The sequence below is a fragment of the Plectropomus leopardus genome, chromosome 2 (assembly GCF_026936395.1).
Source record: "Plectropomus leopardus strain MGB_pleo_1.0 chromosome 2, ASM2693639v1, whole genome shotgun sequence".
Classification (NCBI taxonomy): Eukaryota; Metazoa; Chordata; class Actinopteri; order Perciformes; family Serranidae; genus Plectropomus; species Plectropomus leopardus.
This window is the reverse complement of record NC_142177.1, coordinates 11572501-11591151: the sequence shown is the minus strand read 5'-3', so window position 1 is coordinate 11591151 and position 18651 is coordinate 11572501. Positions and strand designations below refer to the sequence as shown.

The window sequence follows — 18651 nt, the reverse complement described above, 5'->3', positions numbered from 1 at the left end:
AGGAAACGGCACCTTTTTGTCACCATCTCTCTCTTTCCTCTCTCTCTCTCTTACTTTCCCCTCCTCTCTTACCGGCATCACCGGCCTGCTACTGTAAAGGGGTGAGTATAGAGGGGAAGTAACTGTGGGGAAGAGCGGACTCACATCTGCAAAAAAAAAGAAAAGAAAAGGGGTTGGAGAGGGGGATGAGAGACGTAAATAAAAGGAAAGAATTGAAGACACCTGGTTCTCGTCAGAGCACCCTCCACCCAGCCACACACACATACATACACACACACGCACGCACGCACACACACACGCTTTGAGGTTTGTTAGGATTTATCCTGCTTACATTTCTCCTCTGCTATGCATCATTTCATGTCTACACCCGTGCCCGGCACCTCAACAAAGTGCCATACACTCTCCACCGCACTCTCACTTTTCCACCTCTCCTTCCTCTCGCCCCATAACTCCACTCTTTGTTTTCCCTCCCTCCCTCCCTCTCTCCCCCTCGATGATGGGGCAGAACTGGTCTTCGCCCCCTCTTCCCTTTCTTCCCTCTCTCTTCCCCTCTCTCCTACTCTGTTCTTTCTGGGGAGGCAGACAGGCCACATTCCACAGGGAGGCCCAGGCGCCCTTTTCTGACACGTCTCAGCGTTACACCCCTCCCTCATCCCTCTATTCCTCTTCTACAGCCCACCAGTGCCCCCCCCCACTCCCCTCCTCTTCCCCCAAAATGTGCTGCCTCTTTGCCCCTCCTTTGGCTGTATGTCCCATCTCCGCGATACCTCTTCTACACTCACCCACTTCCTCATCTGACCACCTACAGCATTTACCTTTGATTATCTATCTATCTATCTGGTTCCCACACATTTTGTTATCAGCTAGCTGGCATAGATGAAGGGAGAGAATGAACATTGGGTAAAAATGAAGAAACGTACTTATTGTGCGCTGCTGGATCTGAGTTACTAGTTTTGTTCTTTTCATGTGTCAACATGTACAAAATGACAAAAAAATGAACCTTGAACCTTGAACCTTGTGATTGTAAACAAACGTTACACATCAATGCATAATAGTTACATTACATCAGCAGCTTCAGAAAACAAATTTGCTGTTATTTCACATTACATTGCACACAACTAAACTGAAACTGTAATTGTGAAATTTACCAGGTTTTCCATGTCCATGGATCAGTGTATGCATCTATCTATCTATCTATCTATCTATCTATCTATCTATCTAAGAGAGATCGAGAAGGAGAGAGTCAGAGAAAGGTGGAGACTCTGAGAGGAAGACCGAGCGAGGCCAGTGGAGGGATTTGATGGCTAGAGATGGCTGTGATTTCTCTCAGGTTCCCAAGGGGCCCAAGGAAAAGACGGCTTTGTGTTCTGACAACACGGCGCTGTCAGGAGTTCTGTGTGTGTCTTTTTTGCTCCAGTGCGCACTGGCATGGTGTTTAAGCACCAACACTAGTCTGCAGTACACCTTCAGGTGAGAGACTCAAGCGTGGAGGAGAAAGGAACAAGAGCAGGAGCAGGAGGATGAGGAGGAGGAGGAGGAGACTTTAAGGTTGAAGCATGAGAGCAGGTTCTTTACAGTGTTGTCAGGTGACCGGTGTCAGTATAGGGGCTGTCTGTATCAGACAATATTGATTTTATGAGTGGTGGGCACAAGCTAAAAATACAACCTCAATGGTCACCCAGCACTACTACACCAAAACTCAATTTAATCAAGTACTGTGATGGAATAAGGTTAAAAAAAACAAACAAAAAAAAAAAACAAGTGTCACATATTGACAAAATCTAATAACTTTCTTCTTTAGTACGAGTGTTTGAAAAAGTTTAAGGACCGTTTACTGCATTTGTGAAATGTGTGGATTTATAAAATGATAAAGAGGAAGAATAAGTATGTCATTAGAAAAACATCACAATATGGTTAATCTGAGCTCTTTGTTTTAAAGACCTGTGTCTTTAAAACACAGGTACAGTTTTTGTGTCTGAAAAGTTGTTTCTTTGTGTTCATTTGTGCCTAAGTGTGTGCTTTTGTTCACAGGGCATCCCCTTGTTTCTTCATATATGTACTGTACATATAAATATATAGACATATTGTGTTTTTAAAAAGACTTAATGGGCAGAGAGTTTGTTCAGGTTTCAGAAAATAAAGGAGATGTATGACTTCCATTGATTCATTGATTCAATCACTTTAAATTTGACCTGAAAAGTTAAAAAAAAAAAAAAAAATGAAGCTGACAATTTTGGCAATCTCTGACTGAACTTACAGGAATACTTCACCCACAAAATGCCAATTATATATAGGTTATTCATGCCATGTTATTTGAATTTACGAGGAAAAATGTGTTTTTCTTGTATGCCTCCACAGAAAACTGTGAATATGCTGATGTATTGATTGATTGGGGTAATAGCACCCTGAAACATTACAACATACTTCTTCACAGCCAATAAATGCAAGAGTGAGAAGAAAAAGAGATGAATAATAAAAGAAATCAGCTGGTTGTGATATCAGAGCAGCCATTCAACAGAACTCCCATCTTCTCCAGAGGGTGAGGAAAGATCAGGAATTGGTATGATGGGGTTAAGCAAAGGCTGATAATACTGAGCAGAGACACACACCTAAATATAGAGTGACCTGATATATATTTTTTTAAAAAAAGGAAAATTACATTGTAAAATCTGACAAGTTGATTTTTCTATAAAAAAAACTATTAACCTTAATTTATGTTTACTTTATATCTTATTGTCAAGTTTACTCACAATGTGGATGTTTTTTATTTAATTTTGTGAAGTTGTTGAAACTTAAAAATGACAAGTGAAATTACCTTGTTCTTTTGTAAGTGTTAGCAACTTCAGTAAACCAAATTATTCTGACTTAATTTGATCTTCACAAAGAGGATTTTGCGAAAGATGAAGTTAGGAGATCTGTGAGTTCTGATGTTTAAGAAAAATAAACAAGCAAGCAAACAAACAAAAAATGACAAATATGATTGATGAGTTTGCACCCCGCTGAATACAGCTATATAGCACAGTAAACTTTACTGAAGTTGCTGATACTTGGAAAGACTTCAATCAAATTAGTCATTTTTAACTTGAAAAAACTTCACAAAATTAAATAAATATAACTAAATTTTAAGTAAACTGAACAATTACACATCAAGTAAACATAAATCAAGACTAATAGTTATATTTATATAATGTTTTCATGGCAATTGGTTTCCTACATTAAAAAAAAGTAAAATCAATTTTCTGATTTTACAGCGTACTCATAAATTCATAAATCTGCCTTCTTATTGTAAACTGACTCACCACTAAGCTGTGCAGTAAAATAGCCATAAAGTAGCAGAAGGCTGTTGTGGCAGAAAGCACAACAGTTCCAGAAAAAATATCCGCAGCACAGGAAGGACACACCTCTGCCTCATGACAACTTAAATCTTTCCAATCTGTGCAAATTGAGCTTAACAGAAAGCCCTAAATAGAGGATTGCTACAATAAATTGCCGTGTATTTACAGCTACATATGTGGATGTGGCATTTTCTTTTTTTTATTATTATTTTTTTTTAATGCGAGGTGAGGGCTGGGATCTGGAGGAAAGGTTGTGCTTGTCTTTCATGGTCCACAGCGGATAGAGGGAAAAAGAAGTACAGTGAGGGAGAGGAAGAGAAAAAGATGGAAAGCGAGAGGGAGGTATGTTTGTGGTTGGTAACCCGCTCAAGAGAGGAAATACCAGTGTGCGCACACACACACACTTGCATATACACACACACAGGTGCAAAAACATAGAGAGCAGAGACACGTCCGAGAGAATAAAGACCTGCTTTGTATGAGCTACAGGTTTGGTGTTTATGCGTGTGCATTTGTGCGTGGCTGTGTGTGTGTGTGTGTGTGTGTGTGTGTGTGTGTGTATGTGTGTCCTCGGATGAAGGTTGCTGAGGAAGCAGGGTGAGGATGCAGTCAGGAGGAGGAGGAGGAGGGAGAGCAGGACAGGAGTGAAGGGCCTTGAGTGTTCTTTATTCACCTAAGGCTCCATCATTATAATTAGGGGGGAATAATTTTAGCAGCAGGGAGGAAACCCTGATTTTTTTCCCCCTTGGGTTTCCTCAACTAGAAACTCAGCTGGTGTCAGAGAGCCTAGAACTCACACTGACCCTCTGTGATGGGCGGACACAACACACACACACAGAGGGAGAGGGTTACACATGCCTACATGCTCACAGAGCTAGAACATAAATAGGAGAATTTCTTTCTCCCCTAATCTCTTCATCAATTGCAGCAAATGCCACATCAGTGACTGAAAAACATGAATCAGTGAGTTTCCATCATTAGATGACAACACTCAGCGGACATTCTTGTGTGGTTATGGACAAATGACTAATGTAGAGTCCTCTGGATGAGAAAATGATCTGTGTGTGTGTGTGTATGTGTGTGTTCTTGTACGTGTCCAAATAGTGAGGACCACTGTTTTTTTAGCCACAAAGTGAGTACATTTTTGTAAAGTGAGGACATTTTTGCCAGTCCTTACTTCTTTGAATGTCTGCTTGAGGGTTAAGACTTGGTTGTAAAGTTTAAGTTAGAATCAGTGTTAGGGGTTAGGCATTTCATTGTGATTGTTAGGGTTAGGGTAAGGGGCTAGGGAATGCATTTTGTCAATGAGGGTCCTCACAAAGATAGAGGTACAGGGTTGTGTGTGCGTATGTGTGTGTGTGTGTACCAAGTGTTAAGACTTCGGAGAGCAATCAGAAAAGAGCTATGAGGATTTTTGGGGGGAATGAGAAATAAAAATGTAGAATTTCATCCAAGAAGTTCTGGGAAGTTTGGAAATTCCATTTGACACAGTGGCCAGTGTGTGTGTGTGTGTGTGTGTGTGTGTGTGTGTGTGTGTGTGTGTGTGTGTGTGTGTGTGTGTGTGTGTGTGTGTGTGTGTGTGTGTGTGTTGAGGAGACTGATGCACAGGAGGCAAGATAAACAGTATAACTGGAGAGACACTACACGCTGACGTGTCAAACACACACAAACACCACTTCATGGATCAGTGAAAAAAATAAAACAGACTCTCCAACACACACTACTTGAGAGTCCTGTATCGAGCGTGTGTTTACATTGTGAGAATGTGTGTGTCTGATCCCCATGACAGGACAAAATGGCCTCTCTCACCTACGGAGCTTAAAACGGCAGGCATGTCTCCTAATATTTTCTCAACCAGTAACGTAATAATATATCAGTGGGAATCTCCAGCGTGTGAATTATTACGGTGGACTTTGTCCCAGTGGAATCAGTTGGCACATTATGAACGGTGGATAATTAAAGCACCTACGAGCCAACCTGTCAGAGCTTTTCACTGTTCGCACAACGCAGGCTGACAATTAACAGAATCTGGCCGACTACGTGTTGTCACATCTGTACATTATGTAACGGCCTGGTGTGTACATGCTGTTCCAGACAATGTACCATACATATGCACAGGAGTTGCACAAGTGGGAGATGTTGCAAAACAAGTCTCGCAAGCACATATATACATAGGTAGATATGTAAACACAATATCAAATGCATGTATGACAGGCACACGCAAGCACACACAGGCCCCAAAAATCATGCACACACACACACACAACACACACACACCTGTTGCTGTTGCAGGTGCAGTAAGTCGACTGGGCTGATCTCTCCGTTGGTGTCTCCGTTCGACCCGCCCTCTCTACCTCCCCCTCCATCTGATTGGCTACTGAGGCTGCTGACTCCGTTCTGGTTGGACGGTGTCGTTCGAATGGTCTCAGAGGCTGATTCCACCATCATCACTGGCACCTGAGAGGAAGGAGGGGCGGAGGGGAAAGACAACACACAGATTGAACAAAAGTGACCTGGGCAGTTTTAGCAGAAAGCCTGCTCCCATCTGAGTGAACAAACAAGGCAGGAAAGTAAAGTAAACACACGCAGAGATAGAGAATTGTGTGTGTTTATGTATGTGCATGTGTGTGCACGTGTACTTTGTGAAAAAGGGCTTTTGGCCACCACCAGTACACACAAACATGCCCAAATGGCCACAAAGCAACACCTGAAGCAGACACTTTTTTGTCTGTATGTAAATGTGTGTCTGGGAGCGTACGCATGGATTAGGATCAGACGTGCAGCAAATCTAAACTGACAAGGCTGTTAATACTCTGCTATATAGTTAAATAACACAGACATTTCTCCAATAATCAGAGGTGGCATGTGTGCGCTGTGTGAGAGCCATGAGCAGGTTGGTCTTTGAGAGAGATCCGTTTGATGCACCTTCATAGGGCCTCTCTAATTAGAGCGTGTTCCTTCCACAAAACCCCGACAAAACGAGCCGTTCCTGGATGTGTTGTTGTTTTTGAGAAACAACGCCTCGCAAACACACAGGCGCATTTGCCATCGTTAGGAGCCCAAGCGTGGGAGAGAGGAGACGCAGAGACACACACGTACGCGCGTAGAACACACACAAGGCGGCGAACACAAAACAAAACAAACCTTCATACAAGCACGCAGGCTGTGAACTCCTAATGACAAGCTCAATCTCGCCTTTCTGCCTCATCCAGTTTTAGAAATTAACACACACAAGCGCATAGTTTTTAAGGGGAAAGTTCTGATGCTTTTATTTCGGCAACCCAGGGTGGGTACACAAAACGCCATCGAGGCATTGTACCCACCGTCTGTGTTGCAACTGTGTGTGTGTGTATGCGTGCGATTTTTTTTTTTTTTTCAGAAGCGTACAACCCATGCCTTCTGGGGAAACAATAAAAGGCATTTCATGAGAGAATCTAACTTTTCTTTTCCTCTGAGGCAAGAGCAGGTGAAGCTCTCTGTGTGTGTGTGTGTGTGTGTGTGTGTGTGTGTGTGTGTGTGTGTATGTGTGTGTGCGCGCGCATATATATTTTTTCTGTCAGACTGACAGCAGGCGAGGGTGTGAGAGAGCGCTGGTGGCTCTGTTAATGGAATGCTGCCAGATGCTTGCTGAGGGACAGAGACCTGAACATGTTTTTATGTGTGGGACACAAGTGTGTGCAGGTGGATGGGCTGGTGGGTGTGCTAGTTAAAAGGTCAATTCACCCATACCCCCCCCAAAAATATATTCTCCCACAAGTGGTGTCTAGCCATTCAGACCGCTTTATTTTCCAAGGTTTCAGGATACCTGCTACTGAATTTTCTACTGGTGCCTCAATACAATAGAGATGAATAGAATATTGTTGGTGCTAGTCAATGCATTGGAGAAAAAAAAGACATTTGTAGAAACTTGTCTTTTCTTAGAAAAATGCCCCAGTGAAGGCCTTTACATGCCCAGGCTGTGATGAATAAACATGAAAATGCAAAATACTGTGAAAATAATGCATCAAAACTATTCATGACAGCTACGACATGAATTTGTAACAGTTGCAACAGGTCTGCCATTGTCTTGACATTGGCTCTTAACAGCATGATTGGTTGATGCTTTTATTTATAGTTCAAAAGCCCTCTTTTCTCTCCGCAATATTTGTGTTCTGTGTGAAAGTATACTTTTAACAGTTTGGAAAAAAAAATACAAGGAAATCCAAATTAATTGCAAAAAGTTAAAAAAAATGTGTTTTTCACTTTTTTTAAAACAAACACTGTATTGTCTCAGAATAGAGATGACTTTCTTAAGGCTCACCAGAAAAACTGAACAGAAAACTGGCATACTTTGATACCCCTGAGGATATATGAGAAACAATGCATTTTTTTTAGACTGAAAGTTCATTCTTGACCTTGGAAACAGCAGGTGGCAAAACAGTGGTGAGATTGTTTTTGTCAGGTGTACTTCTTTTTATTTGGTTTAACGAAACCTACAGACACATTTCTCCAGTTTGCCAAAACAATCAGCACCATCTGAAAACCAACCGCAATTCACACTGCGGTATTTTTCCTCCCCATTGACTCCCTCCTGTCTCCCTCTTGGCACCCATCCGCCTGTGAAGTTAAGACCGAGAAGTCGAGCGTTATTGTGACATTTAAAGCTAGTCACTTAATCTCCAACCTCATTCCTCTTCCCGGCACTTCCTCCCTCCTTCATTCTCCTTCCTTCCGTCTCCTCCCGCCTCCATCCAGACCTCTGCTAGGTCAAACTGCTCCCTGAGGTAATATTATGAAGCAAGGCATAGTGCTGAGTGATCAACAGATCCCGCCGTACAGTCCACTGACTTTGCACCGCAGTAGAAACTCCTCGCATCATCACACGTCTCACTAAGCATGAATCACTGGCCTGCTATCTAGCCCACGCTATACTGCGCTGTGCTGTAATGTACTGTACACCCATCTGCTTCTAACTCTTCCTCATTGACCTTATTAGCAATGAAGGGAAGAGAGATAAAGACAGACAGAGAGATGGAGCTCGCAGGTGGACAAGGACCTAATGGGAAAGTGGGGAGTGTGTAAAGACGTGAGCGTGTGCCCTCTCTTTCACACACACAGCAAGTGTGGTATGCTCGTCTAAAGGGTGTGTACTCTGTCATATCCTGTAATGGGTGTATATAAGCTGGTGTAATGGAGGTCGGGAAAAAGGCAGGGGCATAAATCTACCCTGAAGTCTCTGATTAGGGCTATGATACACACACACACACACACACACACACACACACACACACACACACACAAACACACACATACACAACACACACTACACACACAGCTTTAAGTTTAAGTGTTTCTGGCAGTGAAGAGGAGCTGCCCGTGCAGAGGCCTGCCTCAACCCGCTACTCACTCTTTCTGTGTGTCTCTTCCTCGCTTGCTCTACATGCTCAGACCCCCTCCAGCTGAACCCCTGACCTGAGAGTGTGTTGGGAGAGACATTCCCACTACCCTGAGGGGACCGAGCGAGGGAGGGAGGGGAGCAGATCAGAGAGATAAAGAATGTGTTTGGAGGAGAGGGAAATAAAAGGCCTCCTTTGCCTTTTAATTGGGATGGAGAAGAGAAGAAATGGGACTCAACATGTTTTCTGATGACTCCGGTGTATACGTGTGTGTGTTTGTCTAAGAGGTTGACACCTACCTTTGTACTGTAATGGATTAGCTCACAGCGAGCGCTAGGTGCATGTGTTTGTGTGTGATTGATGAGTGGAGAGGAGTTGGGATGAGTCCTGTTTCGACACGTAAGCTTGTTCAGATGTTCCCGAAAATTTAGCACTAATAATAATCAGAGCCCTCCCCTCTGTTCCTTCCCACTGCCCCGGGTGTGTGTGTGTGTGTTGATTTTCGTGTGTGTGTGTGTGTTTGGAGTTCAAACGAGCCGAGCCAAATGCCCAGTGATCTGGCTCACAACGGCTGACTCTCAGGCTTTGTCAGAGGGATTGGCTCTGTCAGATTCCTCCTGGTCACAGCTCGTCAGAACCGTAAAGCCGGACCAGTTTTACTTTCTGTGAATGTGTGTGTGTGTGTGTGTGTGTGTGTGTGTGTGTGAGAGAGAGAGAGAGAGAGAGAGAGAGAGACAGAGTTGTGTACAGTGTGTATTTATGTGTGCATCTGTGTTTACAGCAGCTTAGTGAGATAATAAGTCTTTATCATGTTATGCCTCATGTGGGAATATTTCCAGCAGTCCCAGAACGCCTGTTCTGTTTCCTCCGCCTTGCATCAGCTCGCAGGAACGCTGCTTATTAGGCAAAGAACTGAGGGAATAAGGGTGGGAGGGAGAGGAGGGGGAGGAGGGAGAGGGAGGGAGGGGGTGAGGAAAAAAAATGTCTGTACCAGTATCTACACTCCATCATCTATCTGCTTTCATCTGACTCTTGAATTATCTGTCTTTCTGCTACTCTCTGCATGCTGTCTTTCTCCCTCTGGTTATGCCTGGTAACTAGTGGCAGGTTCAACCCTGGAAAACATTAAAAGTTTTTCACCCTGAAATAGAATCCACATAGGTTATTTCTATGATCTGTGATAGTTCAATCAATATTTGCGAGCAAGAGAAACACTCTTCCTGCAGACAGGAATCTAAGGAATCGGAGCTCTAACCTGTTTTGTAATCAGGAAACAGAATTTGGAGGAGCCTCTGTTGACAATGAGTGGCTGTGTGGATTCATAAAATATTTGGTTTAGCTGTTTTACCCGAAGGGGCTTTATTTCATTATAATTGACAGTCACGAACTCAAAAACACACATGATAAAAATTAACCCATGTTGCTGTCATTGTGTCCACAAAATGTCCTATTTACTGTCAGCCGAGCAGCTCCCGGATTTGTCTCTTAAAAGAATCACAAAGCTGTTTTATTTTTGTGCTTTGACAGGGAGCGTGAACACTGACTTACACGCCCATGTTCTCACACTCTCACCCTGCAAGCTGGCAAAGACTCTGCCACTAAATAAAACGTGACACTGGCCCCGAGGGAATCTGCTTTAACCCCAAACTCCAGTACAAACCCAACTATCAGGTCTGGGCTCTTATGTCTCCATTAATTACTCCTTAGGTTCACATGTGACAGATGCAACAACTGTGAAAAATAAAAATAAAAAAAAGAAATATCTGGCACAGTTAGACGCTGTGTGTACAAAGAAAAAAGTAAACACGGGTTGTGTTATCAATGTTCCAGGAGTGATACTATTGGAGAGACAAGGTGTTCTTGTATAATCATAGTTTCAGGGCAGAGTTTCCACCACAGCCCTGCACCTCCTATATATCCTGTTGCTAAAGCACCTTCTTCTTTATCTCTCCATGCAAGCAAATATTCAAGTATCTCACTAATGAGACAATCTGCATGTCAAGACATGTTGATCCTAAGAAGAGAATCAGCCTAAATGCAATTCAATGAATTGCTGTCAGACAGTTCATGCATTTTCTTTTAAAGAAAGTCTGCACTGCTCTATTTCAGCCGCAGCAAAAGGAGTTTTTTCTTTCAAATTTTCAATTTGCTAATTGAGACACAGGTTTCCACTTTCTACCTTTGAGAACATCATTTTGTCATTGACCTGCAATGACAAAATGATGCATTTAACCATTTGAAACCTGGAAGGGCATCATTTTTCTTGTGCTTTGTTTAAATGCCTTCCGAAAGTATTTAAACCTTTGAAACCTGAGCAAACTGGTTTGATTTCCTTTGAGAAGGTAGTTAAAAAGGCACTAACTAACTTGGTAAGTGATGTCCCACAAATTGCAAGAAATCAGAAAAAGGTGATAAGAAAATAGCCTAAAAATGACTACAAAAACAGAGAGAGAAAAATGAATTATTACTTAAGTTAATAATAATTTGAAAGATAGGAAAAAATGTTTTATTTATTTATCATTATTATATTATTAAAAATAATATAATAACTACTTTATCTCTTTATTTTTATATTATTTATATACATACTTTTTCAATTGATTTGTTTTGTTACCTTTTTGTATTTTGGTTTTTTTTTGTTACATTTCAGGCAAGTTTCTTGTAGCTTGTAACTTCTGCCTGTGATTTTGAAAGAAATCAAGCCAGTTTGCTTAGGTTTTAAAGGGTTAATTCAATCTCAGTGCATTTGAAATTTGTATTTTTTGTGTTGAACATAATTAAGGTATTAAAAACAGTTGTTGATCAAAGCTTAAAACACATAAGTGTAAATATAAAGTACTGCCAGCATCTATATCGCTCCATGTTTCAGATGCTCAGTGCAATCTTCTCTGCTCCCCTGACTCTAGAAGAATGACGGGAGGAGAAGGAGAGGGATGGGAGGGATATCTGCGTGGCATTTCTGAGCTGACGTGTATTAGCTTCAATAAAAGAGAATGAGGTCAGGGGAAAGCTGAAGAAATAAAACACATATCCTCACACAAGCAAGCGCACACATAAAAAACACACTGCAAGTTCTTTTTCCATCACTTCCCTGTCCAAGTTTGGTTGTTTCCTCAGCAGCTGGCCATTGCTACACGCTAGCCAGATTTGCAGCAGGATACCAGAACCCACAGCAGCCAGGTAGTCTTCCACACTGAGCTAAAGCTAGCAGCTAACAGCACTGCTCCAGGCTACCCTGGCTGCCTGCCAGCGCTAACAGGTTGGCTAACAGTAAAGGGCTAATGCTAGATGTCTGCGGCTGCCCTGGCCCTGCTCCAGTGCTAACAGGTGAACTCCATTATCCCACAGACAGATAGTCAGTCAGAGGCGGGCCAATATCTACTACTGGCTGGCTGCTTGTAGGCTGGCTTCAAAGAGCATCATCAGGCCGGGGAGAAAACTAGCAGCACTGGCCTAGTGTGCTGTGCAGATGGCTAATGAAGAAGCCAGTGCTGATGTTGGGGAGTGCAGAGAAGAAGAGAGGGGCTCAGAGTGCAAGTGATAAGAAAATCACCTGCTATACAAACATAGGGAATTCTTCTATACCTCTGCATGATTGTCTGCCATATGGCGTTCATTTTGCCCAAGCATTAAAGAGTGTTTAAGTGTGCATGTAGCCTCTGCACATGCACTCTTAGCTGTACAGTATGTAGCCTGCCATATATGTTCTTTCCCCCACTCCTCTCTGGCGTGTATGTCCGTGTGCGCGTCCATGTGTGAATTGTGTGTCTGCTCGCCCGCCTGCAGTTCTCTGAAGACAAAGTCCCTGTTTACAGAGCCCATAAAGATTAGCCTCCCTCGGTCAGGTGGGTTCTGGAGCCATAGGTAAACACACAGCACATTCCGCACCGATGAGATCGCTCCGTATGTGTGTATGACCGGGGCAAACATACACTCCTGCCTTCACCTCGACCCTTCCTTTAGAGTGCAGTAAGTGATTTACCAGCTTGCAGACTGCTGTCTGTTCGAAATACTGGAGACAGACACAAAGATACACACACATACACTCGCGCGGAGCACACAAATATTTGTAGAAGGAGCGGACTTCATGCACACCTCATTTATCTGAGCCTAAAATCACGGGTTGTACATTCCTAAAGAGGTAAAGCTTGCGTGTGCGCGCTCCCGTGTGCCAGTTGGAAATCATCCTGTGATCATGAGGATGAAAAATCCACCGCTTTCCCCTTCATCTCTCCCGCTCTGTCCGGAGAGGTAATGGAGGCTGAGGTCAGGTTATGACAGTCCACACAGCTAATGCTCAGATTTTATTTAACATGGTGGAATGGAGGTGAAGAGGGGAGGTGGAGGAATGGAGGACAAGAGGGAGAGGAGGTTGGGGGAAAAAAAAGACGACGTGCCTTTATTTGGATCTGAAACCAGCTAGAGCGCCGCGGAGCAATTAGCAGCTCTGTCCTACGAGAGCTCTTTATTAGAATGACCTTCACTGTGAGGGGGAGGGAGGGAGGAGGGGGGAGACAAAGAGAGAGAGAGAGAGAGAGACAGAGACAGAGAGAGAGAGACCGAGTGAGAGGAAAGAAGAGAAATTTTGAGAGAGACAGATGAAAAAGTGTCAGCAGGGAAATGGACAAATGGCATGGAGGTGAAATAGATGAGTAAAGTGAGAGTTAAGTGCATTGAGATTTAATTTTCGTCTTTGCGTGACGTGAAGAGGCCGTGCGGTGAATTTGATCTGTTTGACCCTCAGGACACCATGTGTCAAAAACCAGGGTAGCATGGGTGACAAGAATTCATTCGTGCACACACAGCAAACACTAAGTATTTGAGCCTTCTCAAATTTGATAATGTGTGTGTGTGTGTGTGTGTGTGAGAGCATGTGCATGTGACCCATCAATAATACATGAATGCTCAGTCCTATCAAAAAAGAGGACTATCCTTCAATTCATATTAGGAAAAAAGAGGATTCAAACAAGAAAATGCTTCATTCCTGTCACTGATATTCTCCACCTTTGCCACATAAATGACTAACTTCGGGGGCATGGCAGTCGGGGGAAAAGTAGCGCATATTACCCAGGGCCCAATGAGAAGGGGGCCCTCCAAAAGCCTGGAATGAGAAGTTTGGTTTTATTTGCAAATGTTTATTTCTAAGTTATTGGTGCCATAACTAAATTAAAAGTGGCTGAATTACATTGATATAATTAATATAGTTCTAAGTGGCAAGAATGCACGGTCTTAGTGCTGGTACTATCTCTGTATGGAGAATGATGGCAGATAAAATCAAAGAATTGTTATAATTATAATTTCTATTTACTGCTGAATTTTGGAGTCATTTGTCCTGCTAACACCACTGGGGTTTGCTTTTAGTCTTATTTTTGTGTGATATTGTGATAGCTGTTCTGATCGTACTCTGAGTCTATATATTTGAAGCAAAAAGCAAAAAAAGAAAAAGAAAAGTTGATCACAAAAAAAGAGGCTGAATAAATCGTGTGAACTACAGAACTTATAAAAATATAGTAGAAGCTCTCTGAGGCCTCTCTCAACCCTAAAATGTACAAAAAGGTTTAGTCCACCCCTGCACTACAATTCCTCTCTAAATGCAGTTAGAGTTCGGTGAATAACTGCTGATAATGCTGGAGCACCAACGTGCACTGTCATGTTTTTCCCTAAGAAAGGGAAATCAGGGTTCCAAAGACAGAATGACAGGAAAGGTAAGTTAAGCAAACTGACTTTGTGGAGAAAAAAAAAATAAAAGGTGCATTGGAGTGACATGGATCAAGAAATGAGGGCAGGGGGCCCACGGAGACTACTTATCCATGGGGCTCAGAATCTGGTGCTACGCCCCTGACTAAACTTCCTAACTTTAATTGCAAGGGATGATTTATATTTTATTGCGTGAAGAGACAAAATTGTGGAGGAAATAGAAAGAGGAAGTATATTGTCTGGAAAGGCAGCTTTGTTGTAGTTGCCTTTAGGTGAAACTTAATTTCATTTGTGATCAAAATTTGCATTACAAGGACGATAAAGCGAACAGATTTAATATTACCTGAAAATGAGCAACGGCGAGTGACACTATTAAATGGTTACAATGGATTTAAAAAATGGTGGTGTAAAAGAAGAAAATATATATATTTAAATATATATAAATAAATAAATATCAAAGTGGACATGATATAATTTTATACATCGGCTTTCAAGTCGGGCACTTTGCATTTCCTCGTTAATTAATAGATTGGATCAGAGCGAGTTTAATCAAATATAATTGAATAAGTCCACAGTAAAAAACAGGCCAGACTTTAAAGGAGACATGCAGAGAAAATGATAGCATGTCCACTTTTCAAATTAATTGAATTTTAGTACTTTTGAACTTGGTCCAAGCTGTTACAGAGGTAATTAATTCACATCCTATCCAAAAGTGCTAAAACAAGATGATATCCCTGAGCATTCAGTACGAGCAAAAGTATGCACACACACACATACACACGCACACACATATTTTTTCCTTTAAAAAAGCTAAATAAAAATCAACACTGTTGCACACCAGTGACAGCCTCTAATGTATTCCATGCAATTGTTAGTTTTCTGTTCTTCTTGCTCTTTTCTCCTTACTTTTGTCTTACAGGCCACAACTAAAATATTAATAATTTCTCAGGCGGTTCTCATTGTATTAAAAAATGTCTCCTTTATAATTTATCAGAGAAAGAAAAATCTTTGTTATAGTGACAAGCATGCTAATTAATAGAAGTAGAAGGAACATTGAGAGAAGTCATACTAATTTGGAACATGCTAATATTAATAGAATAATTTATGGCCCAGTATAAATAAATTAATAGAGTATTTCGTTTGAAAAAGGGATGCCTTCATTTCAATTTAGGAGAAGAGAGCAGAGGAAAAAAAAACGTCTGCCTCTTGGACAAGGACATTAATAACAGTGCTTTATCACCAAAAGAGAAGAGGAAGAGACAAACTAAACATGCACTGTTCACTTTTAAAACGCATCAATATTTCAGTTAGCTAATGAAAACTGGATGAGCAACACTTGTATTTTTGGCCTTGTTATTTTCATTTGCTGTTTAAGGACTTTTGGACTGGTAAATTTGTGCAGAATCTGCGAAAGGCAGATTTTTTTTTCTTTAAATGAGTTGCCTCTTACTCCTCACATTGGCTTCATGTAAACTAACAGATGTGTGCCAGGCAGTGTTTGAGAGAGACAGAGGGAGAGAGAGATGGAGGGAGAGAGTAACAAAGACAGAGAGAGAGAGAGAAGTGGACTGGGTCATTACCATCCTTATTACTCCTCATTAAAATACACCCATCACAAAGACATTCTGCTGTGTGTGTGTGTGCGCCCGCACGCATGTGACCGTGCGTGTGTGCGCGTTTTCTGGCGTTCCTGATGTGCACATGTGCGTCCTTATGCAAAAGTGACAAAAAAAAGAACAATATAATTGGAGAAATGTACGCAGTAATAATAGGTATTCAGAAAATGATAATTCATATTAAACAGGGTGCACAAAGTCAGCCTCATTTGCATGTTTTAGATTATATGCATTTCAAAAGTAATTTCCGCAGGGCATATGAATGACATTAATTCCCGGGCGGGTTCTGCTATAGACCTCAAACTATCAAACACTCAAACATTTAACAGATGAAAAAAAAAAAAAAAAGAGGGAGCTGGTGCCTTGGCAAGGGGAGATTTCAAGGTTAAAGTATTTGAATGTGAATTTTTAAACTTCTGTCTTGGTTTGTTTAAAGTTGCTCCGCAGCTCGACTAAGAGTTCCATTAATTTGGAGATTCGGCGAACCACAGATGTTTTTTTCTTTTCTTACTCAGCTCTATGTGTGCATATGTGTGTGTTTTCCTGTACCAGCCCGAGAAAGACACCTCTCCTCCTAATCCACCACCATTTCCTCAGCAATATAAGCCTGAATTGGTCTGACTCATTTTGTGAGTCATGTGCTTGTGTCACTCCAGAACCAGACAAGCACAATCCAGCAGAGAGAAAGAAAAAGGCAGAGCTCCAGCAGCACACATTAACTGACCCTAAGTGATGGGAAGAGAGAAAAAGTGATGAAAAGGATGAGAAAAAGGATGTGGCGACGAGGGGAGGGGAGGCACAGGGACACAATGGCGAGAGCAGGGCAGAAGGAGAGGGAGACAGAGGGTTCCCTCTCCTCGTGTGTTCATGCCGAGAGGAAGACCCCGGGGCAGGAAACAGGCTGGATGAATGTGTGATTCCAGTGGAAAACTCTGGATGCCATGGACAACATTCTTCTCTTATTAGGGAATCTGGTCCGCAGCCACATTATAGCGCCTGACTCATTACTGTGTGTGTGTGTGTGTGTCGATTCGGCAGACACACATTGCATACACACACACACACACACACAGCATCAAGATGTTCCCCACCTGTTATTCTCGCTAAGTTTTGGCCAAGTCATAAAGAAGGAAAAAAAGAAGCGAGAAGAAAGCGTATAGGAGGGGAGAACTAAAGGGCTCAGCATGTCTGTGTCTTGTTTGTGGTTTGTCTTCATCTGTAAACAGAGCTGCTGCTGCAAGCATGTTAGCATGTCATTATCTCATTAAGAATTGATGGCTTCTGCACGGAGAGTTCAGACTGTTTTGTTTGTGAGCGTTCAACGACTGATGTTGTACTAACACAACAACCGCAAAACACACATATCCCACAGTGCGCCACACGAACGCGAGGAGATGGTAGCAAAACTCTAGCTGCTTCAACACACACTTATTTAACGGAGTCCATGAAGATTTGAAGAAAATACACTACTGTGCAAAAGTCTTGGGCCACCTTAAACTGTGTTGTTTTAGCAAGGTTATAATTATCATACATACTGTATTTATTTATGAGTAGTCTCTTTACTAAAATACAACAAGTACATACAGGAAATATGTATGCAGTATTAAAAATGCATATATTTCAGAATAAAACAACTTCAACAGGCTAAAGATGCAAGTATTTCATGGCTTCCCTTTCCACTTTTGAAGTCTCTTAAAGACTTACAACACTAATCTTCTGGTGTATTTACACCAGGTTGCATTCAAGACATGTCCAAAGCTTGATATTGATTGTTTGAGCTACCTTTTGTTATGCTTGTACGATTCTATGTTTCACACTAAATATTGACTTCAGTCTGAAGAGGCCATTTTTTCTGACTTTTTTGGTGTTTTAATTCATTGTACATGTTCTCTGTACTCATTGTTTGTATCCTAATAAAGACACTGAAAAATAAACATGTATATCCTCATTACAACTTTGCTTAAACAACAAATCTATGTTGGCCTACGACCTCTGCACAGTAATGCACATTGATGGACATAAGTGGCATTTCTCACTCTTCCTCCCTCTCCTGTCACCGTGTCCTCTTGCTACCTTTTTTTTTTCTTTCTTTTTGTTTTGCTGATGCTTAAGCACTCAGTGATGTGAAGCATTTTGCAGACTTCAGAGAGTGATGGGGGGAGCGAGGAGGGTGGGAGAGCATATCTAGGGGCAATAAAAGTGGGCTAATTGGAGCCTGGGAAACATGTTTGTTTTCTCGCTTGCCCCCCCTCCCTTTCATTTTTTTCCCAGCCAGTCACAGTAGATCTGTTCATTTGAAAGGGACGAGTGGAAAGAGCAAAGAGGATTAGATTCTTTAAGACACAAATCGTTGCATGCACGTATAGATGTGCAATGGATTTAACACAGCATAAGGTAGCCGTTGGGGGTTTGTCTATCGAATAAGATGTGTCTGTCTTAACCAAATGACCAACAGGGTGCACTGGGCTCTCCATCAGGCCACTTTGCTTTATTGATGCACCGCTGCACGGCCTATTCAGCAGCAAAGAGCCTTCCTATGGCTGCAGCTCAACACTGGATCAATGTTATGAGCAATGCAGACAAACTGCTGCTAAACAGACTGGCCCCTGCCTCGAAGGGCCATCACAG

At 42.0% G+C, this 18651-nt stretch overlaps 1 protein-coding gene across 3 annotated transcripts in view; it reads right to left on the bottom strand.

Annotated features, from left to right (window-relative positions):
- foxp4 (forkhead box P4) overlaps nucleotides 1–18651 on the bottom strand; it is a 107822-nt gene that overhangs the window by 66504 nt on the left and 22667 nt on the right. For all 3 annotated transcript variants that reach the window (XM_088085134.1, XM_088085132.1, XM_088085137.1), the window contains exon 2: nucleotides 5613–5792. In XM_088085134.1, coding sequence (XP_087941260.1) covers nucleotides 5613–5783 — 171 coding nt within the window. In that variant the 5' untranslated portion in view covers nucleotides 5784–5792. The remainder of the gene's footprint in view (nucleotides 1–5612; nucleotides 5793–18651) is intronic.